Source organism: Colossoma macropomum, unplaced genomic scaffold (assembly GCF_904425465.1).
Source record: "Colossoma macropomum unplaced genomic scaffold, Colossoma_macropomum, whole genome shotgun sequence".
In the NCBI taxonomy this organism is placed as follows: domain Eukaryota; kingdom Metazoa; phylum Chordata; class Actinopteri; order Characiformes; family Serrasalmidae; genus Colossoma; species Colossoma macropomum.
The window spans coordinates 20,003-44,619 of NW_023494908.1; the positions used below are offsets into that span (position 1 = coordinate 20,003).

At 40.2% G+C, this 24,617-nt stretch overlaps 1 protein-coding gene across 1 annotated transcript in view; it reads right to left on the reverse strand.

The window, feature by feature from the left end:
* Nucleotides 1–19,273: 19,273 nt before the first annotated feature.
* LOC118800550 overlaps nt 19,274–24,617 on the reverse strand; it is a 47,485-nt gene continuing 42,141 nt past the window's right edge. The window contains exon 13 of the mRNA XM_036560814.1: nt 19,274–19,884. Coding sequence (XP_036416707.1) covers nt 19,880–19,884 — 5 coding nt within the window. The 3' untranslated portion in view covers nt 19,274–19,879. The remainder of the gene's footprint in view (nt 19,885–24,617) is intronic.

Here is a 24,617-nt window from a genome sequence, read left to right on the forward strand (position 1 = left end):
TAGCCTCAAGCAATAGTACTGTTTTGTGTATGGACCTTTCTGAGTAAACTGGCTTAGTTGTGCGTGTGCCTTTACTGTCTAGTGTTGTGTCACTAAGTAACAGTTTGAGTTTTCTGACTCTTCCGTCAGCTCCTTGGAAGACTTCAACTACCTTCGCCAGTTTCCACTGATTTCTTGGTGTGCTCTCATCTTGCAATAGGACAATGTCATTCACTTTAGCATTTCTCCTGTTCTTGGTCCATTTGCTCCTCTGCTGCAGATTCAGCAAATACTCCTTTCTCCACCTGGTCCAAAATTCATTGGACAAGAACTGAACTCTCCTCCATCTTTTCTGCAGATAGATATCTTCACTTACAAACTCTCCAGGTGGCGGTGCGATGATTGATGATTTCATTGTCAATATGTGGTTTGGAGTTAGGGGTTCTGGTCCTAATGGATCATTGAGATGCTCTGCGGTCAATGGTCAACTATTCACTATCGCCATCACTTCGTACAGAAAAGTTCTTAATGAAGAGCTGTCTAATCTTCCAGCAGACTGGTCTAGGATGGATGCGAGGACACTTCTCATGGTCCGAATCTGCCTCTCCCAGACGCCGCCCATGTGACTGGAAGCAGGTGGGTTCATGACAAAGTTGCATCCTAACTCTTTCACACGTTCTTGCTCTATTCCTTTCATTAATTCCTGGAATTCATTGCGTGCCCCCACAAAGTTTGTGCCTTGGTCACTTTGTAGTTGACTTACATTGCCCCTTATGGCAATAAAGCAACGCAATGCATTGAGGAAGGCATCAGTGGAAAGGTCATCCAATACCTCAATGTGGATGGCACGTGAACACATGCAGGTGAATAAAAGTCCATATCTCTTCAGTTCTTTCCTTCCATCCTTAACATAAAATGGTCCGAAGCAGTCCATACCAGTATAGGTAAATGGAGGAGTGGCTTCCATCCTCTCTGGTGGAAGGTCGGCCATTTTTTGTTCTTGATTACACTTCCTGAGTTTTCTGCATTTAATGCACTTGAAGATGAGTGATGACACTTCACTACAACATCCTAAGATCCAAATCCCATTGGAGCGTAATTCATTGATCGTCATTCCACGACCCTGGTGCTTCACCTTCTCATGGAAGTGTTTTATCAACAATCGAGACACATGATGCCCTCTGGGTAGGATAGCTGGGTGTTTGACATGAGGGTGAAGTGCTGCTTGTGTCAATCTACCTCCCACCCTCAGGATATCTTGGCTATCCATGAAGGGGCTCAACTTGTGTAGCTTGGTTGACTTGCTCCTTTGTACTTCTTCCCTTTGTATCAGAGACTTGATTTCATCACTGAATGCTTCCCTTTGAACTGCTTGGATTATGAATTGCTCAGCATCCATTCTTTCTTCTAGTGTCGTAGCTTCATTGGATCTCATTTTAAGACCTTTCACCTTCCTTGCAAGACGCTTAAGTCTTGCTACGGCCCTTACGGCTCTCTTCCAATCTGAAAACTTCTGAAGTCGGTCTGGTAGAGACCTCTCTTCCTTTACCCTTGTTGTGTGAACTTGTGCTCTTTTGATTTCTGGATCGTCCTCATTGATTTCTCCCACCTTAATCTCTTCTCTCTTAGGGAGGTCCTTTTGCCACAAGAAACTGGGTCCCGTGAACCAGTTGGACTCTACAACTCCTTTGTGGTGAGTCCACGAGAGGCGTGGTCAGCCGGGTTATTTTCTGAGGCAACATATTGCCACTGACTTGGTTCTGTACTTGATTTGATCTGCTGGATCCGGTTGGCTACAAATACATGAAATCGCTTTTCATCATTATTAATGTAACCAAGGACGACCTTGGAATCGGTCCAAAAGTATTCCTGCAGATCTTCAATCTCCATTTCTCTCTTTAGCAGGTCACTTGTCCTTGTGGCCACGACCGCGGCTGAAAGTTCCAACCTTGGGATCGTTGTTACTTTCGTCGGTGCAACTCTTGCCTTCCCCATAACAAGAGCATTATGGACTTCTCTAGACCTTGAAACAGCCCTAAGGTAAGAACACATTCCATAGCCAGAAACACTAGCATCGGAAAAATGGTGAAGTTCGTACTGTTGAACTTCCTTGGATGTCAATGGTATGCCGTGCTGAGGTATTTCTACCGAAGACAGATTGTGGAGATCTTGGAGCCATGCTTCCCGGTCGTCAGGAAGTGGTTCATTCCATCCCACCTTATCTTGGCACATCCTTTGTAAGATCAGTTTACCCTTCAAAATTAAAGGTGCCACAAATCCAAGAGGGTCAAAAATTGAGGCTACTGTTGACAATACTCCTCTTCTGGTAAAGGGATGTTCTTTTACTCTCACCCTGAACTGGAACTTATCTGAACTAATGCACCATTGGACCCCAAGAGCCCGTTCCATCTTGTGTTCTCCCAAGGCCATGTCAAGGTCAGCTGCACCTTCAGCACGTTCTTGCTTTGGGATTGTGTCAAGAACCTTCTTGTTGTTGGTAATGAATTTGTGTAGGCGGAGATTACCAGTGTTGCAGAGGTCTCTTGCCTCTTTAACAAGCTTGATAGCTTCTTCTTCAGTGTCCAAACTTGTTAATCCATCGTCAACATAAAAGTTGCGCTGTATAAACTTCACTGTAGCTTCACTAAACTTGCCTTCTCCCTCTGCCGCTAGGTGTTTGAGCCCGAAGTTAGCGCAGCCAGGTGACGATGCAGCCCCGAACAAGTGAACCTTCATGCGAAACACTGATGGTGGAGCTTCCATATCCCCTCTTTCCCACCACAGAAATCTGAGGTAGTCTTGGTCCCCTGGTGTAACATGAAATTGATGGAACATCCTCTCTACATCACACATGATGGCTACTTGTCCTTTGCGGAAGCGACACAAGACCCCTACAAGGGTATTTGTAAGGTCTGGTCCGGTGAGTAGATGCTCATTCAGTGATGTATTCTGAAACTTAGCTGAACAATCAAATACCATGCGAATCTTTCCTGGCTTTTTGGCGTGATAAACCCCATGGTGAGGGATATACCACGTGGTCTGATTGTTTAACTCTGACTCTGGAACCTTTTCAGCATCATCTCTTGCTATTATGTCCTCCATAAAAGCCACATAATCCTTATGATATTGATCATCTTTCTTGAGACGCTTTTCCAGACATCTGAGTCGATGTTCTGCACACACTTTGTTGTTTGGCAGACTTGGCCTCTCTTCCTTGAAAGGCAGTGGCATTTCGTAATGCCTATTTGGCTTTTGCTTGATGCCTTCTTTCAGCTTCGCCAAGAACTTAATATCTTCTTGTGATATTAGAACTTCTTCACTGAACTTCTCAGTAAAATCGGACTCAAAGACCTTGAGTATATCTGTCGGAGTGATCATTTCCTTGACTTGAGCTCGATAAACAAAATGGACCTCAGACTTGAGCTCAGAAGAGGGCTTTGTAGCTGGAAGAACTTCCTTTATGATGACGCGGTGGCTGACACCGATTTCATCCTCCTGATCATAATCAACATCAGTGCTGCTGTAGCCGATAATGCTCCAACCCAACACAGACCTTTGTGCATATGGCTGGGTTTCGTTGCCTGTGATGACATCTCTGGGAAGTAAGGCTTGGGAACAGTTATAGCCTATTAACAATCCTACTTCACAGTCGAGCTCCGGAGACATCTCATCTGCCAGATGTTCTAGGTGAGGCCAGGACTTTGCCGTTGTACTTGTGGGTATATGGGATCTGTTTGCTGGTATGTATTCTCTGGTGTAGGTTGTTGGGAGTTTGATTTTAGTGTCAGAGTTGATGCCTCTTACCTGTAGTCCTTGCACCTTGTGGCTGTTCACCACCTTTGTTTTTGATGTTATTGTGGACACTTTAAGTTTTACTGGCTCTTTCTTGACACATCATGTTTCAGCTGCATCCTGCAGGATGAAGGTTGTGTCACTCTGACTATCAAGTAAAGCATACACCAGAACTTCCTTTTCTGGTTCAGCTGTCGTGGAGACATAGACTGGAACAATAGAAGAAGTATGAGTACTGCTCTTCTCTTGAACAACTTGAGAGGTAACTTGCTGTGTTTCTATGGGTTCAGACTGTTGGTTCTCGTCTCGTTTGTTTTCATTTAACCTTTCTTGTTTGTTTCTTACCCCTTGTTCTTGGTCTTTGTTCCCACGATCTTGATGTAGACAAGTGGGGTGGCATTTTTCACATAAGTCACACACGCTCCTGGATGTACAAGATTTGGAGTTATGGCCGATCTTGAGGCAGCCAAAACATAACTTCTCTAGTTGTACAAACTTAACTCTTTCTTCAACTGGTTTTTCCATAATCTTGCGACACTTATGGAGAGTATGGCCTTTCTTCTTGCAAAAAATGCATGTGATGTTTGTCTTCTCACGTACATTAGTGGTGAAAGTCTTAGCACTTACGTTTTGTTTTCTTTGATACTTAAACTGTTCTCGTTCTGTTGGCTTTGATCTTTCTTGGTCAGTTGGCTTCACTGCATATAATGATGTGATGGGGTTGCATGCAATTCAAGCCTCCACCTTGAGAAATCTCACAAAGTGTCTGAAGTCAGGAAACATTTTGTGTTCAACTTGATAAATCGTGGCTTCTCTATTCCAGCGTGAGCTCAACCAATCTGGGAGCTTGACGGTAATCTTTTGGTTTTCCATACAGTCGTTGAGAGTTTGTAGACCTTGAACGTAAGGCATAGCTGATTCCACACTGATCAGGAAATCAACAAACTCACGAAGCCTTTCGCTGTCGTTGGGGCCAATTTTATGCCATGTATGTATCTTGTCACGGTATGACTCGGCAACTATGAATGGATTACCAAATCTGTCTTCAAGTACGTCCCAGGCAGCACGATAAGCTGTTTCTGTTCCTGCAAGGAAATGGCCTTCAATAGCTCTCTTGGCTGAGCCACCAACATACTTGCGTAGAAAGAAGAGCTTTTCTTCAGTTGGCAGGTTTTTGCGATCAATCAGAGTACAGAAGGAAAGCTTCCAATCGTTGTACTTGAGAGGATCTCCATGGAAAACTTCAGGTTCTGGAATTGGAACTCGATTAGCTGTGATTGCTTCAGCAAGAGTTCTCACAAGGTCATTGGAGGCTTCGTGAGAGGTCGAAAAGGCTTGAGTGGCTGGAACTTGAGTGGATGGGGCTTGTTGTATGAGAGGAAGTGCAGTTTGGGTGCTGACTTGGCTTACAGGGACTTGAGTAATTGTGGCTGGCTGTGGAACCGTATGTGATGTACACATGGAGGGATAAGGATGGGGGTTTTGGGGGGCTGTGACCTCATGTGGGCGATGTACTTGACTGGGCTTGTCTTGTTGAGCAGGAAGAGCTTGGGAAACTGGTGCTGGATGGGAGAGAAAATATGGATCAATTAAAGGGTTAAGTGTAAGTGGTGGGTAGAGAGATTCTGAATAAACTTGCAGCCTTGCTTGTGCTGCAACATGCCCTTTAAGTTCTTCTAGACGTTCTACTTCTCTTCTTTTCCCTTCCAGCTTCATTTTTCTATCAGCACTTTCTGCTATGAACTGAGCTCTTTTTCTAGCACTGTCTGCTTCCATTTCCCTTTCTTTAACTTCTCTTTCAGCCTTTAAGATTTGTTCTTCCACCTCAAGTCTTTGAATTTCTTCCTTTTGTTGATGTTGTGCGTTTATCTTTATCACCTCTTGCGTAGCTACAACTTCAGCTGCCGCTTGTTTTGCATTCAGGGACAGGTTGGAAGAGTGTCTGGATGCTCTGGATGAAGCCTTTGACCTAGCATTTTGAGCTGAGGAGACGCTAGACACTGTGGTGTCAAACACTGACTTAGCATCAGGCCAAGGTATGTCTTCTGAATCACCATCACTGCGAAAGTGTTGAACTTTTAAATTTGCAATCTTAGTGAATGCTTGACATGTATCATTCATTCTCCGAATGTCAGGCTCAGGACTTGAAATGGCTCTTATTTCGAGATAAGTATTGTCAATGTCCACTTGGATGGTGTTGATTGCATTTGCAATTTCATCAATCAGATCATCAGCATCATTATTCTTAATGGACCTTTTTAAGCCATTGATGTGATACTTCCATCTTCTGTACATCCTTTCAAAACTCACATTTAGATTCTTTAATTTATCATCTAACGAAGCCTTTCCTTTTTCAGTGAGCTTTCGTGTGCGTCCATGATTTCCTGATTCCTGGAGGCAGTTGTGTGTCATCGTCACCAACCTGAGATTGTGTGTCTTCAACTTGTTCATCAGCGTGAGCTTCCTGTGGTAGCGTAGTCTGCTCTACGTTACTATCTTCTTGAAGGTCTCCTTGAGTGACCTCTTCGGTTGGCAGAAAAGTATTTTCTTTTGTGTGTGACATATTAAATGTGCAGAGTGTTAAATGTGTTGAATAAATGTGTTCTGTTCTCTAAAGTGTGCAAATATGAAATAAAAATGTAAATATAATCTCTTTGATTACCTTATCTTAACCTTTGCATAATGCACCTTAAACACTACAACACACTTCAATAAATTAGTTATAAACAGCAATTAATTAACAGCAATTAAGTGTAAATACTCTTGGCACAGTCTAAATATGAAGAACTCACTTGTATGAAAAATATTTGATATTACTTAAACCTCTTCGGTTCAACTGGGAGAATGATGAATTTACTTATGTACTTAGTTTCTTTGATTCTTACTAGAAAGTCAATTGCAGGAAATTGTCCACTGCGTCTTTAAGGAAAAGGCACAAATGAATTGTCTGTGTGATAGAAACTTAATGGCAGCTAACAAGTACTTCTGCTACTTTCAAGACACTTGCTTCGACTTTGCTTGCTTGCGTAGCCTTGTCCACTTGCCCCTTGATTCACACGAACAGTTGACGTAGTGGCCTCTCCTTCACCGCACGTGGCCTGCAACAGTCCGTCTTCATCCGCTCGGAGTCTTCACGGATGCAGAAGTGTTCTACTATGCCACCCATTGATTGGATGCGAGACTCCGGTTCCTTTCACAGATGTTTATTGACACCACATCAACACCGTAGAACTAAATGTTCAAGTAAACAAAATAAAGACAACATTAGTTATTGTAATCATTACAAAAATAGCACTGCTTAGCATTGTAGCTGGTACCAAAATAATACTCAGAGTAATACTAACCACTTTAGCCTGCTTCTCAACCAACGGCAGAGTCATTCCCCAGAGGCAATCTTTACGGTCAAAAATACAATTCTTCAGCTTACACTTCTCCTAACATCACGTTCACAAGGCTGTAGCAAACGACACGAAGCATGGAGTAATAAAAAGAAAAAAAAACAAACTAGCAGGTAACATCGCCGCTACAGGTGCTCCTCGGTCTCTGTGAAGCTCACGGAGTTACGTCCTGTTTTTACTCGTTTCAAAATAAAAGCGTGTATTTCAAAATAAATTCAAAAACTGCTGCATTTACAATCTGGGTCTGTAATCTGGGTCTGATAGCTGGGTCTGATAGCTGGGTCTGTTAGCTTGGTCTGTTATCTGGATCTGAAAGCTGGGTCTGTTATCTGTTTCTCTTAGCGGGGTCTGATAGCTGGGTCTGTTAGCTTGGTCTGTTATCTGGGTCTGTTAGCTTGGTCTGTTATCTGGGTCTGTTAGCTGAGTCAGTTAGCTGGGTCTGTCATCTGGGCCTGTTACCTGGGTCTCACAAATTACATTTAAAATATATTCAGCTTTATTAACAATGATTCAAAATGATAAAACCAAACACAGAAGAAAAACTCAAAACTGATGCACTAACACACAAAAAAACGACAAACAATTGAAGATATGGAAAATTTATTTTGGTGACAAAAATCAATTTAGCAGCTCTAGAAAGTCCTCAGTGATAAACTATAGAGGTCCCACAAAAGAGTCTTTCACAAGTCTCTGTCCCTGCCACTCCCACCCTGTTCCAGGAGTCCAGTCCATTTTCCTCTAAGCTTTCCCAGCTCTACAGCAGCTCATTCTGGAAATCCACTCTAGTCCTTCGGGACTCCAGGTGAGGATCTCAGCTGCTGTGAAGGGTGAAGTAAACAGTCATCCCAACGTTAGAAGTAGCAGATCTGTCTTAAACTTTTACACAACATAGTTTTATACGCCCCTTTATCAGAACTGTGTCCCTTCAGGAGTTTTTCACTGTCTGCTCTTCAACTGATGTGCTACTCCTACAGTTTCCCTCAGGTCTGCTGCTTGTGTCTCCTTCTCCTCCTGGAGAAAACAGAAGCAGTGCTCCTCATGCTCTAGTAGAAATGAGTTCAGAGCTAACACCAGCATTCAGTTACACACTTTCATCTTGCTTTCATTAGAATTAGGCAAAACTAATCAGCATGATATTTTCTAGACAAAAAATCATGTTTATCAGTTATATCACCCCAACAGTACATGGGGTTTGCTGCAGTGTTGACCTGCTTTCTGTTTTATTTTTAGTTTATGCACTTTTTAACATGAGCTGTTTAGAATTATCACATTTTTCAATAGATGCGTTTGTGAACTATTTCTGGTGCAGATAAGATAACTTATGCGCTAATAGCGCCCACTGCTTGAGAAACTGAAGACAGCAAATTATTTCCAAAGCCACGCCCACATGCTTTACATATCAAAAAGAAATTGAGGTGTTATTGTGGATTTCAGCTGAAGATGCATTTGGAAAATACATGTAGAATTATATTTTAACAATTTTCATAGATTAACTCATCTAAACCACAAGCTTCCTTAACCTGTGTGGAAAATGCTGCAGATTTTTTCTCAGACAGTAAATCTCACAGCAGAGACAGCGGGAAATTTACTCAGCCGTGGCTTAAAATTCTCTGGTAAAGTGCCGAATTTCTGTTGCGGGGCTATATTAGATTAAAAATAGATAGTTATAAATGGACAGTTCTGGTCCTGACATCTGATTGGCTGAGCTGTTTTCAAATATATAGATATAAACACACGTATGACGCCTCACAGCACCTGGACTCTGTATTATGTAGTCCTTGTGCTGTTAATGGAACTCTAAAGCTGCATGGAAGACTGAGTTTACTGTTGAAGTAAGAACCCGTTTTTTTAACTGAGAAGCTGACAACTTATTTTCTTAACCAGAACTAGACTCTTCAGCTACATAACAGGCTAAAACACACACGCTAAACAGCTCTATCACTAATATCACAGGCTTGAATTAAACTACTTACTATATGATTCACTGTAAAAGTAGCATCACAAAGGCAGCTTCTAAACCTCCCTCCCTCTCTCTCTCTCTCTCTCTCTCTCTCTCTCTCTCTCTCTTTCTCTTTAAAGGAATATGAACCCCAATTTCCCAGTATATATCTCATGCTGATTAATGGTAAATTAGTCCTCTCCAGTTCGCCTCTCTGGTTCTCTGCCAGTTTCATAAATGATTATCACCTTTTAATCATCATCATCGATGATATCTGATTGCACAGCGTTGTCACCCAGGCCTAGTTAGAAGTAGACAGTGGGCTTTTCTAATCCTTCTTTCTCCTTCTTTCTCTTTCTTTCTCCACAGGGGCTGCAGCAGAGGTCCACAGAACACAGCGGCGCTCGTGGCTGGATCGCCCAGGTGAGCGCTCTCTTTCTTCTTATATAGGGACCAGAGCAGGTGACTCTACAAATGAACAGCTCTGTAATAGAGTTAGTAGACGGTCTTAGTCACAGTTGGTCCAAACACAGACATTTACTGTCTAATTCATTCAAACACAGCTCGCACGTGAAGAAAGAAATCCATTTAAATGGTTTTACCCTTAACACCAGTGAAATCACAGAAAGGATTATATAGCCATACTTTAATAAGACTGGACTTTGCCTTGTGACACTCAGTGGACACTTTACTAGATTCATCTTTGTATCTACATTCATTCTCTATTTTCCATCTGTTTTCTATCTTTATGTCCATCTGTTTCTGTTTCTCTGCATTATTGGTCAGCCTGTCTTTACTCCCTTCATCAGTGGTCAGGTCCCCACTGGACCACTTTGAGCAGATGTTTTTTGGATGGTGTGACAATTTAACCTTTAAGTAAATTTAGTCTTTAAAAAAACAACTCAAGTAAAACTCCAAAAGGTATTACCTTGTTTTTCTGTGGATCGAGAGGTTTGCCATGGGGGCAGTGTGTACATATATTTGTGTACATATATTTTATTTATTTATTCATTATTGTTTAGTGAGGGCAAAGCTGGCAGGATAGATTCGAGCATTTTACTCTTCGGGGCTTCTGGTAGAACAGTTGGAATATTAGGCCAATCTGGGTCCCATCCACACTTTCTTTGTTTGGAGGTTTTTGTCTCATCTTTCTCTCTTTCCTCTGCCTTCTCCTCTCCTCTCCTCTCCCCCCCTGGCCTGAACATTTTCCTCTCCATGTTCTTCTCTATGTTCCCTCTCTGTCTATGTAGGTAAAAGTGCACAGGGGGAGGTGAGGGGGGCAGGAATGGGGCCATTGTGCTTCTTATTATGAGCTGAGCTGTAACACTTTCTATCTTGAAATTCTGCTCTCTGAAATCGTTAATGGAGTCAGAACGGAGAACCAAGTAACTATTATCCACAGCAACCCTGTTCATTTTTCAGATAACATCTTAACGTCGAAGCCACAAGTGCGAACATAGGAGAACGTTTCCAAACAGTTCCAGTTTCCTATTTGCCTTGATTTCTCCACTGACATGTGCCATCACTCACAAACAGTTTCAGGAGGTAGTTCTCTGTGAACCCACAGAGCAGCTGGAGGAAGGATTTCTGTTGAAATGGAAAGTTTACACAAAATCACTTTATTTAACTGTTCATAGAGAACAAGTTTGACACAAACATTGGAACTTGGAAGTGTGGAAGTGCAGCAACCGGACAGTCTGTAGCGGCACACTACATTAAATACTAGGTCAACGTTCATGTTCATGTGATGCGTATTGTTTGTGTGATGTTCATGTGGCTGAACCTGTTGGTGTGATTAAGGGAACTGATTCAGTTTTGTTACATTTTATTGCTGCTATTTTGCACATCCTTGATTTTAAACTTTGATGGGAAGAATATATTGTTTTATTTATCTTTTATATTAGCAGGAAAGTCCATTAAAACAGTGGGTTTTTAAATACGTTATTTATCTTTATTGTCTTCATTGAAAGTTAGCAAATGCATAAAACAACTTCAAGCTAAATGTAAAAGCTGATAGCTACATAGGAGTTATTTGGCAATTGAGCTATTCATAATCTGAATAATCAATTATTTGTTTCAATAGTCGATAGATTATTTGACTATCAAAATAGTCGTTTGTTGCAGCCCTAGATTAGATGATGGATTGTTTGAATTTTCCTTTTTGCCATGGCAGCCTAGATTTTGCTGTAGCGGGCAGCCATGGAGAAATGTTACCAGTGGAAACTCTGGGTATTTTACAGTTACATGTCAGAATTGTTGGCAGGGCTGTAACTAGGATCAGAATTTTAGTGAGGTCCATTTTGCGAAATGTGACCTACATCTCATAGTGAATTAGTTCACAGCTGAATATGAGAGTTACACCAACCATAAGTTTCTCCTTCATTTTTTTAACAAAATCATTGCTCCTTTTTACTCATCCATAACTGTAATGCACCTTTTCCTTTCATTGGTTCCCTCCCTCATCCCTCCATTCTTCCATGAACTGCTATTACTGTTCCGCAACTGATTTGACTCCATTACCCTGTTTAAGTATATTTAATTAATAACTTAACAGTTTATTTATATGTTTAGTTTCAGCTGAAAATACATATTAAAACCTTCAGTATATCATATCATAGCTTGAAATTGATTTTACTTCATTTGCCTCCCTTCTTCCTCTCTCTCTCTCTCTCTCTCTCTCTCTCTCTCTCTCTCTTTCTCTCTCTGTCTCTCTCTCTCTCTCTCCTGCATCTCTGTCCTCACTAATTACTGTAAAAGCACACACTAAACATGTTATAAAAGGCTGTCTGTGCTGAACACCAGCTAACGGGAAAGGCAGCTACTCATACAGTAAATGAGACAAACTACAGCCTAATCGGCTGCTGGTTTATTAATAATGTTAGCTACATTATAATATACCATCAATATGCTGGTTAACAGTGAACTTCCTCCCGTTGCCTGTAGTCTGTTATGTGTAGGTAACAAAATACATCTTTAATTTCTAATCTAATTGCTAATATAGCCGACTGTGAAGCCTGTAGCCTAAACTGAGCAGCTACTGGAGCCAGACTAAAGCATGCTGGTTTAGCCAGGAGCACTGTGAATGCTCCAAATAAAGAAAATATTAATGGAATTCGCATTTTACAAGCATAATATGTAAATTATGCTCACAAGCTCTTACATTTTTACCATAGCAGTGCTATATGTTAGCGTATAGCATGTGTGCGGCATACCTGAACATCTCAACAAGTCAAAGTTACTCTGGTACTCAGGGCAGAGTAGCGCCTCGTACAGAGATGAACAGAGAGAGTAGTTCAGTCTGTGGCCGAATCATAGCTGTCCCAAGGTCAGCTGAGAACGTCTCACTGCTCATTCGCTAGTTATGTTGTTTTTTTCCACACTGAATCTCTTAAAACCCTTTAGACATTTCCGAGGAACTCTGTGTCCTAACGCTAGTCATGACCATGACAGGTTGGGAAGCAGTGATTGGAGGGTTTAGAAAATAACACAGAGCTCGGCAGTTTTGATTGGCCATAATACAGTGACCGCGCTCACAGACAACAAATCACATTCCATCATCCCAGAAATGCAGCGTACTAAATATTCTGTCCCCATTTGATTGGGTGGCCTGTGACACTGTGGCTGCGGCCCTGAGTAGTTTGAATTGAGCCACATCCTCCAGAGTTAGACCCTCAGTTTTGTACTCTTCTCATCTCAAAGTTTTTCAGTGGGGTTTAGTTCTGGAGACTGGGATGGACATGTTAAAAGCTTGATTCTGGGGTCCTTTAACCATTTTTTTGTGAATGTAGACACATTCAGTATGGATCATTGTTGAAAGTTCCAACCCACAACCCAGTTTTAGCTATTGAACTACAGAGATTAATTGAATCTATGATCATGCGACTCCTAACAAGGTTCCCAGGGCTTTCTGAGAAACGACAGATTTTGGCCTTTTTTTCTACATACATACCTTGAAAGCAGACATGTACATGCAGGGTGCTGTAAGTCATTTTACGACTCATCAGTACATTACATATAAGAACTCAGAATTCACATGTAGGTTTTGGATAGTGAATAAAATGGTTATATTTATGTAGATATTGTGATACCTGGTTCCTATCAACACCACGGTTAAGAAATCCAAGTCAGTAAATTTCTGTATAATAAACCATTTCAAACAGGCACACACAGTTAGAGATGTGCAATCCAGCCCAAGTGAATTTGGCCTCCGTGTCAACTCAGATTTGTATTGGGTTATTACTAAATACAACCCTATTTCCAAAAACGTTGGGACGCTGTGCAGAATGTGAATAGAAATAAAATGCAATGATGTGCAAATCATGTAAACCATTTTTTAAAAGAAAGAGTTTTACTACATAGAGTAATATCCAAAAACACAGGTGGATTCACACAGAAGTTAAACCATATTACTGTTCAGAGTGTGGAAATACTTTTAGAGATGCATATGGTCTCAAAACACACCAGTGCATTACACAGGAGAGAAGCCGTATCACTGCTTAGACTGTGGGAAGAGTTTGAGGCCTTCAGATACTTTGAAGACACACAAGTGCATCAAGAGCAGTGATGGAAGTAGGCAGTAATGGGTGTACCCATAACGCCAATCCAGAGGAGAAAGTCTGGAGGAAATGTTACAGTGGCTCAGGTCCAAAAATGGTTAAAATTCCAAGTACATGAACTACATGAATTTATATATTTTCTTGTTCTGAATGCCAATTCTGGCCTACAGTTCATACACCCAATGAGGAGGTGTGGTACATCCCCCAACCCAGTTCCCAAAGTAGACTCAAACATTTTGCTCCCTTATTTAGTTTAATCGTTTAGTTTAATCAAAAGGATCCACATTATTAAATGAATTGTATTCTACAAAAAAAAAAAAATTGTGAGTAGTTAATTAATTTGCCAGTCTAACCTTTTTCTTTTATTGGGTTAAAAAAGTTGGGACTACTGTGTTTCATCACCTCTTCTTTAACAACACTCTATAAGCGTTCGGGGTCTCCTTTGTCGCATTTTATAATGGGCCAGATGTTATCAGTGGTGACAGATCTGGACTGCAGAGAGGTCAGTTTAGCACCCAGACCTTTTTACTACAAAGCCTTGCTGCTGTAATGCATGCAGAAAGTGGTTTGGCATTGCCTTGCTGAAATAATCAAGGCCTTCCCTGAAAAAGACGTTGTCTGGATGGCAGCATATGTTGCCAAAACATGCATATGTCATTCAGCATTAATGGTGCCTTCACAGATGTGCACGTCACCCATACCATGTGCACTAATGCACCCCTATACCATCATAAATACTGGCTTCTGAACTGTGCATTGAAAACAAGCTAAGTGGTCTTTAACCCTGAGGACACAGTGTCCATGATTTCCAAAAAGAACTGCAAATGTTGATTCATTGGACCACAGGACACTTTTCCACTTCCCCTTTGTCAATCTTAAATGAGCTCAGGCCCAGAGAAGGCGGTGGTGTTTCTGGATCCTTTTCATATGTGGTTTCTCAGTGTTCTTCAGAAGTGTTTCTGAGCCCATGCAGTGATTACCACTACAGAATCATGCTTGTTTTTAATGCAGTGCCGCCTGAGGGCCCAAAGATCACTATAACCAGCATAAAGATGCTACATTTATCTACAGTGAAAATGGTGGTTTGACTTGTGAGGGTTATTTTTCTAAAAGCGTTTTAAAAGCCCAGATGCTGCAGACTTGATCTCCACCATACTCTCTTATTTCCTTTGTGTGTTATTATTGAGAAAAATTTGTCAGATGAAATATTACAGTGATGGTCGTGAATAATGAGGAGACAGAGCTGAACGTGTGTCTGTTCATTAGAAGGAATAATGTTAGCACGCTCGGCTAAAGCGTTTGGAAAATGAAACTGAAAGTGGAGACTGCAATGCTCTGATAAACAGTCATAACATTATAAACATGAAGTTTATAGCGCTTTAGTTTTGTTTAAACCTTTTTAAATCGGTAACCGTAGCTAACGTTAGTTAGCTGTCTGGCTAACTAGCTTGATTACTTTGATTATTTGTTTACGTTTCAGCTGTGCACGAATGATCGATTACTAGGTAACAGACGTGACAGCTGATTGTTGACTTAGATCGAGTAAGTTAAGATTTCTTAACTTGAGAGTTAGACTGGGGAAATGCTAACGGGCTAATCCAGTAATATTCAGAGTTAGACAGGGGAACCGCTAATGGGCTAATGAGCTAATCCAGTAATATTCAGAGTTAGACAGGGGAACTGCTAATGGGCTAATGAGCTAATCCAGTAATATTCACAGAGTTAGACAGAGGAATCGCTAACGGGCTAATGAGCTAATCCAGTAATATTCATAGTCAGACATAGGAACTGCTAACGGGCTAATGAGCTAATCCAGTAATATTCAGAGTTTGACAGAGGAACCGCTAATGGGCTAATGAGCTAATGCAGTAATACTGAGAGTTTGACAGAGGAACTGCTAACAGGCTAACAGGCTAATCCAGTAATATTCAGAGTTAGACAGAGAAACCGCTAACGAGCTAATCCAGTAACGTTCATATTAAGGCAGAGGAACTGCTAACGAGCTAATCCAGTAATATTGAGAGTTAGACAGAGGAACCGCTAACAACCTAATCCAGTAATATTGAGAGTTAGACAGAGGAACCGCTAACAGCTAACGAGCTAATCCAGCAAAGTTCAGAGTTAGACAGAGGAACTGCTAATGGGCTAACGAGCTAATCCAGTAATATTCAGAGTTGGACAGGGGAACCGCTAAAGGGCTAATGAGCTAACGAGCTAACAAGATAATCCCGCTAGCTGTGAAATAACTTGTTAGCTATATCTTAACCCCCTAGCTGCGAAACAACTTGTTAGCTATATATTAACCCGCTAGCTGTGAAACAGCTTGCTAGCTATATATTAACTCGCTAGCTGTGAAACAGCTTGCTAGCTATATATTAACTCGCTAGCTGTGAAACAGCTTGCTAGCTATATCTTAACCCGCTAGCTGTGAAATAGCTTGTTAGCGCTATGCTAACCTGCTAGCTGTGAAATAGCTTGTTAGCTCTACACTAACCCGATAGCTGTTAAATAGCTTGTTAGCTCTACGCTAACCTGTTAGCTTTGTGATAGCTTGTTGGCTCTACGCTAATCCGTTAGCTGTGAAATAGCTTGTTAGCTCTATGCTAACCCGTTAGCTCTGTAATAGCTTGTTAGCTCTACACTAACCTGCTAGCTGTGAAATAGCTTGTTAGCTCTATGCTAACCTGTTAGCTGTGAAATAGCTTGTTAGCTATATGCTAACACACTAACTGTGAAATGGCTTGTTAGCTCTATGTTAACCTGCTAGCTGTGAAATAGCTTGTTAGCTCTTTGTTAACCCAGTAGCTGTGAAATAGCTTGTTAGCTCTTTGCTAACACACTAACTGTGAAATAGCTTGTTAGCTCTATGCTAACCTGTTAGCTGTGAAATAGCTTGTTAGCTCTATGCTAACCCGTTAGCTCTGTAATAGCTTGTTAGCTCTACACTAACCTGCTAGCTGTGAAATAGCTTGTTAGCTCTATGCTAACCTGTTAGCTGTGAAATAGCTTGTTAGCTATATGCTAACACACTAACTGTGAAATGGCTTGTTAGCTCTATGTTAACCTGCTAGCTGTGAAATAGCTTGTTAGCTCTTTGTTAACCCAGTAGCTGTGAAATAGCTTGTTAGCTCTTTGCTAACACACTAACTGTGAAATAGCTTGTTAGCTCTATGCTAACCTGTTAGCTGTGAAATAGCTTGTTAGCTCTATGCTAACCTGTTAGCTGTGAAATAGCTTGTTAGCTCTTTGCTAACCCGGTAGCTGTGAAATAGCTTGTTAGCTCTATGCTAACACACTAACTGTGAAATAGCTTGTTAGCTCTATGCTAACCTGCTAGCTGTGAAATAGCTTGTTAGCTCTATGCTAAACTGTTTTCCTCCTTTCAGTTTCACTTTAAGCTCAGTTTGTTTCGTCTATTCAGGTGTAAATAAATCATTTTTTTAATGATCAGGATTATGTGAGTTTAATCAGTTCTTTATTGATCTTCCACTGATTCTGTACATCATCTCCATCTGAATCACCTCCAAACCAGAGAAACACAGACTGAACTGCTTTATAAATGAGGCACAATACAGCACAGCCAATCAGAACACAGCTCATTTACATATATCAGTCTTAAAGGCACAGAAAAAATACAGACTGTTTAATTATAAAGAATAAAAAAAAGATAAAAAAATGATCATATAAAAATGAATAATTACTGTTTATACATAAAACCACACAAACACTATAAACAGAGCTCAGAGTGAAAAATACAAGAGTCGAATACAGAAAAGAGTAATAAAGAGAAAGAGAGAGAGACAGACAGAAAGAGAGAGAGAGAGAGAGAAAAGACAGAGAGAGAGAGAGAGAGAGACAGACAGAGAGAGAGAGACAGAGAGAGAGACAGAGAGACAGACAGAGAGAGTGTGTGTGTTTGTTCTGTGTGTGTGTGTGTGTGTTGTGTGATTTTCACTCAGGAGGTTATTTTATTTTAAACACACTGAGGAGCCAGAATAAACATAAAACCCAGCGCAGAGCGGTTCAGTGAATGTGGTTTTGAAAGTGTGTAGGTGTGTCAGTGTATGTGTATCAGAGGAGACTCTGTAGAAGGACAGAGAGCCAGCTGGACAGTCCACATACACTCCTACTGTCTCAGAGCTGGAGGGACGAGCAGAGAGATCAGTCTTGTTTTTATTGTGCCAGACAGAGTATCTGTTATTAGAGCAGATCAGAATCCAGGACTTTACATTCCCTCCAAACAGACAGTTAGCACTGTATCCTTTCCTGCTAATTGATTTATATGTTACTGCTATATAAACACTTCCGCTCCACTCAGCCTCCCAGTAACAGCGTCCAGTCAGACTCTCTCTACACAGAACCTGACTGTATGAATCAAATCTCTCTGGATGATCAGGATACGACTGTGAAGATCCTACATTCTCCACCTTTCTGTTCCCGTCAGACAGAAAGAGAGAACTGTGCGCTGTGTTTGGATCCAGAGTGAACTCACAGGAATCTGCACACAAGAAGACACATTAGAGCGAGTGTGTGTGTGTGTGAGACAGTGTGTGTGTATGTGTGTGTGTGTGTGTGTGTGTGTGTGTGTGTGTAAGTGTTTGTGTGAGCGTGTTGGTTTTTGTAGTTTACAAGGACCTTTCAGCTGATTCGATTTGTGCTAGTTTAGTCGTCACATTCAGAAACTCACAGCTAGTTCAAAAATAAAAGTGAGACTTCAGCTGTAATAAGACTGTCTTAAGCTCCTTTTAGCAACAGTCAATCAAATAAAGAGACTAAAATATTTCATATATGAAAAGAACAAAATAAAACTCTTATTTTTCTATAAAGAGTGGAGCCATCATGGAAAATGGCTGCCATGGAGCTGAGAAAGAGAACTGAATCCAGAAGAAGAGGCAGCAAATGTTACACCTGTTTATAAAGACAAAGATGGGTTTTGTGTGAAATATATAAATCCAGAAAAAGGTAATTTAATATTCATATTTAATTGGCTGTATGTATTTATTTGTTTGAGGTTAATGTGGTTTGATGTGGTCAGCATGTTCTCTGTTTTCTCTCGTAGACTGTGGAGTATTCAGCTGTGTCCATTCTGATAAGGGAGATTTTCTTTTGGATCACAGAGGAACTAATAACTAAACATGAACCTGAAAGGAGACAGAAAATCTATCATGATGTCCTGAAAGTGTTCATGTCTGAATTTCAATACAGTGGAAAGGTTTTTGGTATGAATGATATCACTCTCTCATTTAGCTGGACACTGGACAGCCACTTCATTAAGTCCACCTCCTTGTTTCTGCACTCAGGGTGACAAAGTATCAGAGAAACAGATGGACTACAGTCTGTAACTGTAGAACTACAGAGTGAAACTATGTGGTCAGTGGAGCTGACAAAGTGGACAGAGTGTAGAAACAAGGAGGTGGACTTAATGAAGTGTCTGGTCAGTGTAATATGTGAGGACATGTTGATGTGCAAATTTTTAAATGGTTTTCTGTTGTTTCTCTGGTTCTAGAACTAAAAATGATCTGTTATGCTTTGTTTATATGGTTCAGTGTTGATGCTGCTCTGGAAGACGACTCTCTCTGGAGACTTGATGAATGTTGTCCATGTTAGCCCAAAATGAACCACAGTAGTGGGAAAAACCCATCTGTGTTTATTTGCTATAAGGAGCATTAATATGGAGATGCAGGGTATTTAAAGATGAATATTCACTGTGAATGAAAACAAGATTAACTGATGTTTTCATTTATAGTCTTTTTTCTGAAACTTCCACATTGATTCTCATAATTATATATCTACAGATGGCAAACGAAAAAGACCAACTACAACCACAAGAACAGCGTCTAACGCAGCAAATCAGATCATGGTTGGAACCACATTTCTGAATTTTATTTCTGTTTCTGGAACATTGCTGAGACAGATGTTCTGGTCACAACTAACCCTCTGGTGACCGAGAAGGACCAGTTCCAGCCTGAGAAGCAGCTTCCACAAGTTCCAAGAGACGCAACACAAAAGGCAATTTAGAGAAACTGTGACTGTCAGAAAAATGTTATAGATGTTTTGTCAGAGTCACAGTGAATGGAAGTTCACTCACCGTTAAGTGTTCTATTAAAGGGCCCAAATCATGGAGAGCTGAATGTTCTTCACTCTTTTTAAATAAGAGCTGGATGTGGTGTTTGAACACTGTCAGAGTCGCTCCCAGACCATTCAGTCACTGGAAACTAAGCTGCAAAAACAGCCCTTTTTGAATTTGTTTTTTCTGTGATGTCATGAAAACCTACACATTTACATACATCCACCTATTCAGCCTACAGCAGTTTAGCCCCGCCCACACACACTGAAGTTATAAGAGTGTTTCAGCCTGGACTGCTTTTTGAATGAAGCACAATACAGTGCAGCCAATCAGAGCAGAGCTCATTTATATGAAGATTAAAAGCACAGAAGCAAAAACAGCCTGTTTATTTCAAAAGGATAAAGAGAGGCTCAAAAATGATCACTGAAAAATGAATGATGACTGTTTTTGATACATAAAACACACAAACATTATAAGTGAAGCTCAGAAGAAAAATAAAAAAAACAAGAAAAATGTAGAATAAAAAACAAGAAAAATGTAGAATTTGGGCCGTTTACATACCCAGCTGTCACTGTGTCTTAAGATGTCTTGACAGTATTTATAAGATGTCTTGAGACATTTTTTTATGCCAAGACATCTCAAGAACGTCTTAAGACGTATGACTGAAGACACTGTCTTTGTCTTGAGACATGAAAGTAAATGTCTTAAGACAAAGAAGTAATAATTTTGTGTGTCTTAAAGATGAGGCATGACTTAAGACATCACTTTGTCTTAAGACATAGAGATGTTGTGTCTTAAGACAGTTCAGTTGAGTCCAAAGAGTGGTCCATTGCAAAAAGTCCTGTGGTATGAGTGTGGTATTCCTGTGATACTGCCAAACTGAAAATTACTACTGAGGATTACCAGGATTACCACAGCACTGCCTAATGTAAAATATAATGAAAATATAACAAGAATGTCCTCAAGAAACGGCCTGCTGTAATCTTATGAGTTTTGTGTGATATTACTAAAAGAACATTCACTAAGTTTTTACTTGCTGTACTTTTGTGATTCTGTATGTTTTGTTTTTTGATTATTGCAGAAATGTGTTTACAATAGCAAAACAGCAAAAGAAAAATTCAATTCTTAAACCATTTACCTTACCTTAAAATGTTTAAACTCATTTCCTTATATCATTGAAGTTCATGGTAGAATAACTTTTAATTTATCTCCACTGGTAAATGTTACAATCACAGTCAGTCACAGCCTTTTGCTCATTTGCAGAAAACATGCTATGATTAAAACAACATTGATCTATTTTCAAATGTACAATTGTAACCAGATACAACAAGCTAGGAACCAAGATAAAACAACTTTGAACTAATAGGAAGTAAATGTACTCAACAGCTAAGCTGGGTACTTTAGAGATCACATACCCCAAAACTTAATGCAGAAAAAGCACTTGGTTTAAAAATCTCCAGGTATTTGGAAAACATGAACAATAATAAACAAATGTATTTGAGTAGTAATATATAGACCTATATTGTTTCACCACGTAAAATTACATAATAAACAGATTTTTGTTTAAATGTCCAGCTTCATACTTTGACTTTAGTATATTAAGACATGGCCTCCAGTGATGCTGTATAATAATCCTGTACAGCTGTCTTATGTATTTCAAGAGTTTGCAGTTTCCTACTCTGTGTCTAGATTAAAACAAACAAACAAACAAAAAGAAAACAGCACAGTTCATTCAGTACAGCAGAGACGCGAAACGGAAAAAAAGCTCTATGCGAGGACAAACAAAAGACTTGCGGGAGTTTCAGACCAATCAGAGCGCGCGACTCCGCCTCTTGTACGTTCGGGTTTGAAGCACGAGCGCCGTTCCTCCGTTTAAAGCCAAGCGCGACCGTTACAGCCGTTTACAGTGAGCGAGTCTCTCGGGTTGCTAACGCAGGCAGTTTATCGAGTTTGTTTAGCGAGTGTTAAACCTCGATAAGACTCTCTTACACTCTTTACTGAGACAGCGCCGCCTGCCGGGTGACGCTTTCAGCTCCCAGAAACGAGGATTTTCAGCTGCGTAGCTGACTGACGATAACTGACTGGACCGAGCGGAGTGGCGACTGGAGTTACGACTGCAACGGTCAGAATCTGCTTTTAAAAGGTGAGTAGTGACTAAATGAGATGAGTATCCTCACTAACAGTCAGCCGGAGTACACTTTTATTTCTGTAACGTTATTTCTGGGTGGATCTGCCGAGTGAAGACACCAGCGTTAGGTTTGCGTATGTAGTTAGCTAGCTAGCGGCTAAGCGGCGTGTCTGCGCCTCGCGGGTGCGTCAGATGTCGCTTAGCACCGCTCCAAATGAAAGACTGCCTCAGAAATAAACATAAGACTGATCACAGCGCAGCAGGGTCAGCACACTGAACAATACAACAATGAAACTGAACACAGTCCGTCAGTCTGTGTAGTTCAGAGAGGGTAGTAATGATCTTAATTTGCTCAGTTACATTTACTCTAGTAACATCTTGGTGGATTTGTACTTTCTAGAGTATTTTTAAAATATATTATTTGTGGTTTATATTAATAATCTATGTTTTACTTAGCTACATTTATTAGTAATATATAATGACCAGTTTGTTTTGTGTTTAAGTTCATTGTTATGCTTTGCTGTTATTGTTTTGCTGCATTTACCTCATGTGTCTGTTTTGTTTTAGATGTTTCTCATCAGAAATCATCTGAAGCTGAGCAACTGGTGAGACTCAAGTTTTAATTTTTTAAATAAAACTATATGAATGTCAGACAGATGTTTAGATTTGGTGGGTGTTCCAAACAAATATATTTCATGAAGTATTTATTGTAATACTAAAGAGCAGAATGTTTAGGTAAAGCTGGGTTAGAGTACTCAAATATCTGCGCTTTGTTCATTCAATTTATTAATATGTTATTTGCCACTACAGCTGTGTTCAAAATATCGATATGGCAATATCACCAACACTGTATCAATATTTATGAATTTACTTCTTCACAGTGCTTTAATGTGTAATACTGCAAGTCTCAGAGGGCTACAATTTATAGCATACAGCATGTGGTAAACATGATCTAATAGAGTTTAGCTCTTATTAATAATCATTTCATGTAATAATTCTCTGTGAGAGAGATTAGAGGCATTGAGCTCTTCAAACGTCTGGTTCTTGTCACTGCCACTATGAACAACTCTGACTCTGTTTTTCCACAATGGAACATTTTGTATCAAACTACTTTTTTGCATCTTAATGATGAAATTGTGCTTAAAAATCGTGTAATTCTCCTTTAACACAGCTTTTAACAGATACAGATATCAGTACTAAGCTCACTGCAAATGATCATTTCTGTCACGTGTTGATTTAGGCATGTTAGAGGATGAAAACAATAGAACTGTGAATTATCTAATCAACTTTGTTGTTTTTAATCCTTCTAAAGGACCATCCTCTCTTTGGGCCTCATCCAGTATGATGGCAGTCCATATCATTCTCAACACTCATTTGTGCTCTTACACAAGTGGCCTCATCCTGATGCTTCTTTCATTACACTGAACATCATTGTCTGAACATCAGCTATGCGTGTGAGCTGGGTGCCCGCTGGAGTTCATGCATAGGTATTATTTAAAGCCTTGTCACATTTCTTTGTGTACTAAATGCCTGAGTTGATTTTAGATGAGTAAAATTATGTATACTGTACATTATATTCTACTTATAAAGGGAATATATAACGCTTTCCCTTTTATTTACTGTGTTATGTAGCTTTTTGTGCGTGTAAGATACAAAGCTGAAAGTATATGCCAGAGGGAGAAACTCTTTCCCACAGAAACCACTTTTCTCAGCTGCCTGAGGGCTGGAGTTCCCCAGCCCTTTTCCTTTGTTACAAGATGATGTAATCCCATAACAAAATCCTTATTGCCCACCTACCAGTGAGCTTGGCATGCTCTCACACAACGCAACGCATCTACCGGAGGCCATGTATTGGCGGAACCGCTCTGGCACTTGATCAGTCAGAACCAAGTGAGCGAGCTAACTAATCTGAGCGTACTGGGCTCATCAGGAAGGAGGGGCTTAAAGACACAGGAGCTCTAACAGAGCGTTTCAGACAGAGGGTGAGTAGACATTTACAGTATGAGAAAAATAATGTGTTTCTGGAACACTGAAGCATGTAAATGTATTATAGTAGACCCCAAAAAAAAAATTATGAACATTGGAAATTAGCATAATAGGTCCCCTTTAAATTCAGCCTGCTTGTGTATGCAGATCCAAAAGTAATTTCACATTTATTGTCTTAAAATTGATTTTTCAACAGATGCATTTTCCTCATATCTCTGACAAATAAGACCAACACTGAGAAAAAACAGGAAGAAGCGATGGGTTGTGTATCTGACAGTTCTCTCACTCATCATGGATTTAACTCTAAAAGGAAAGATCGGTAACAGCATTAGCAGTGTGATATCAGTAATGTTAGTGTTAAGGCATTATGGCATGGACATATGCACATCGAGTTATCTGTGTCCTGTTTCCTGTGTCCACATATGTCCACATAAAATGTCCACAGCTTGGCTCTATTCCAGCTACCAGCACATCTGAGTCTGGTATTAATTGTTTGACAGCTGATCATTATCTGGCTCAGGTATGTTATGAGTGCTGCTGGGTTCAGACCTCTGTATTACTCTGTTGGTCAGTTTTTCAGTAGTCCATATGAATTCGTCTTAAAATTGTTTCCCATCATTTATAATTGTTCATAGTACTACATTGCTAGTAACTTTAGCATATCTTACATACGGAGTAACAGCAGACCTTAAAATCAGATTCATTGGTCGGAACTGTGTATTTATTGCAGTATATTTCAAATTTCTACACAAAGTCAGTTAACATGTTTTTC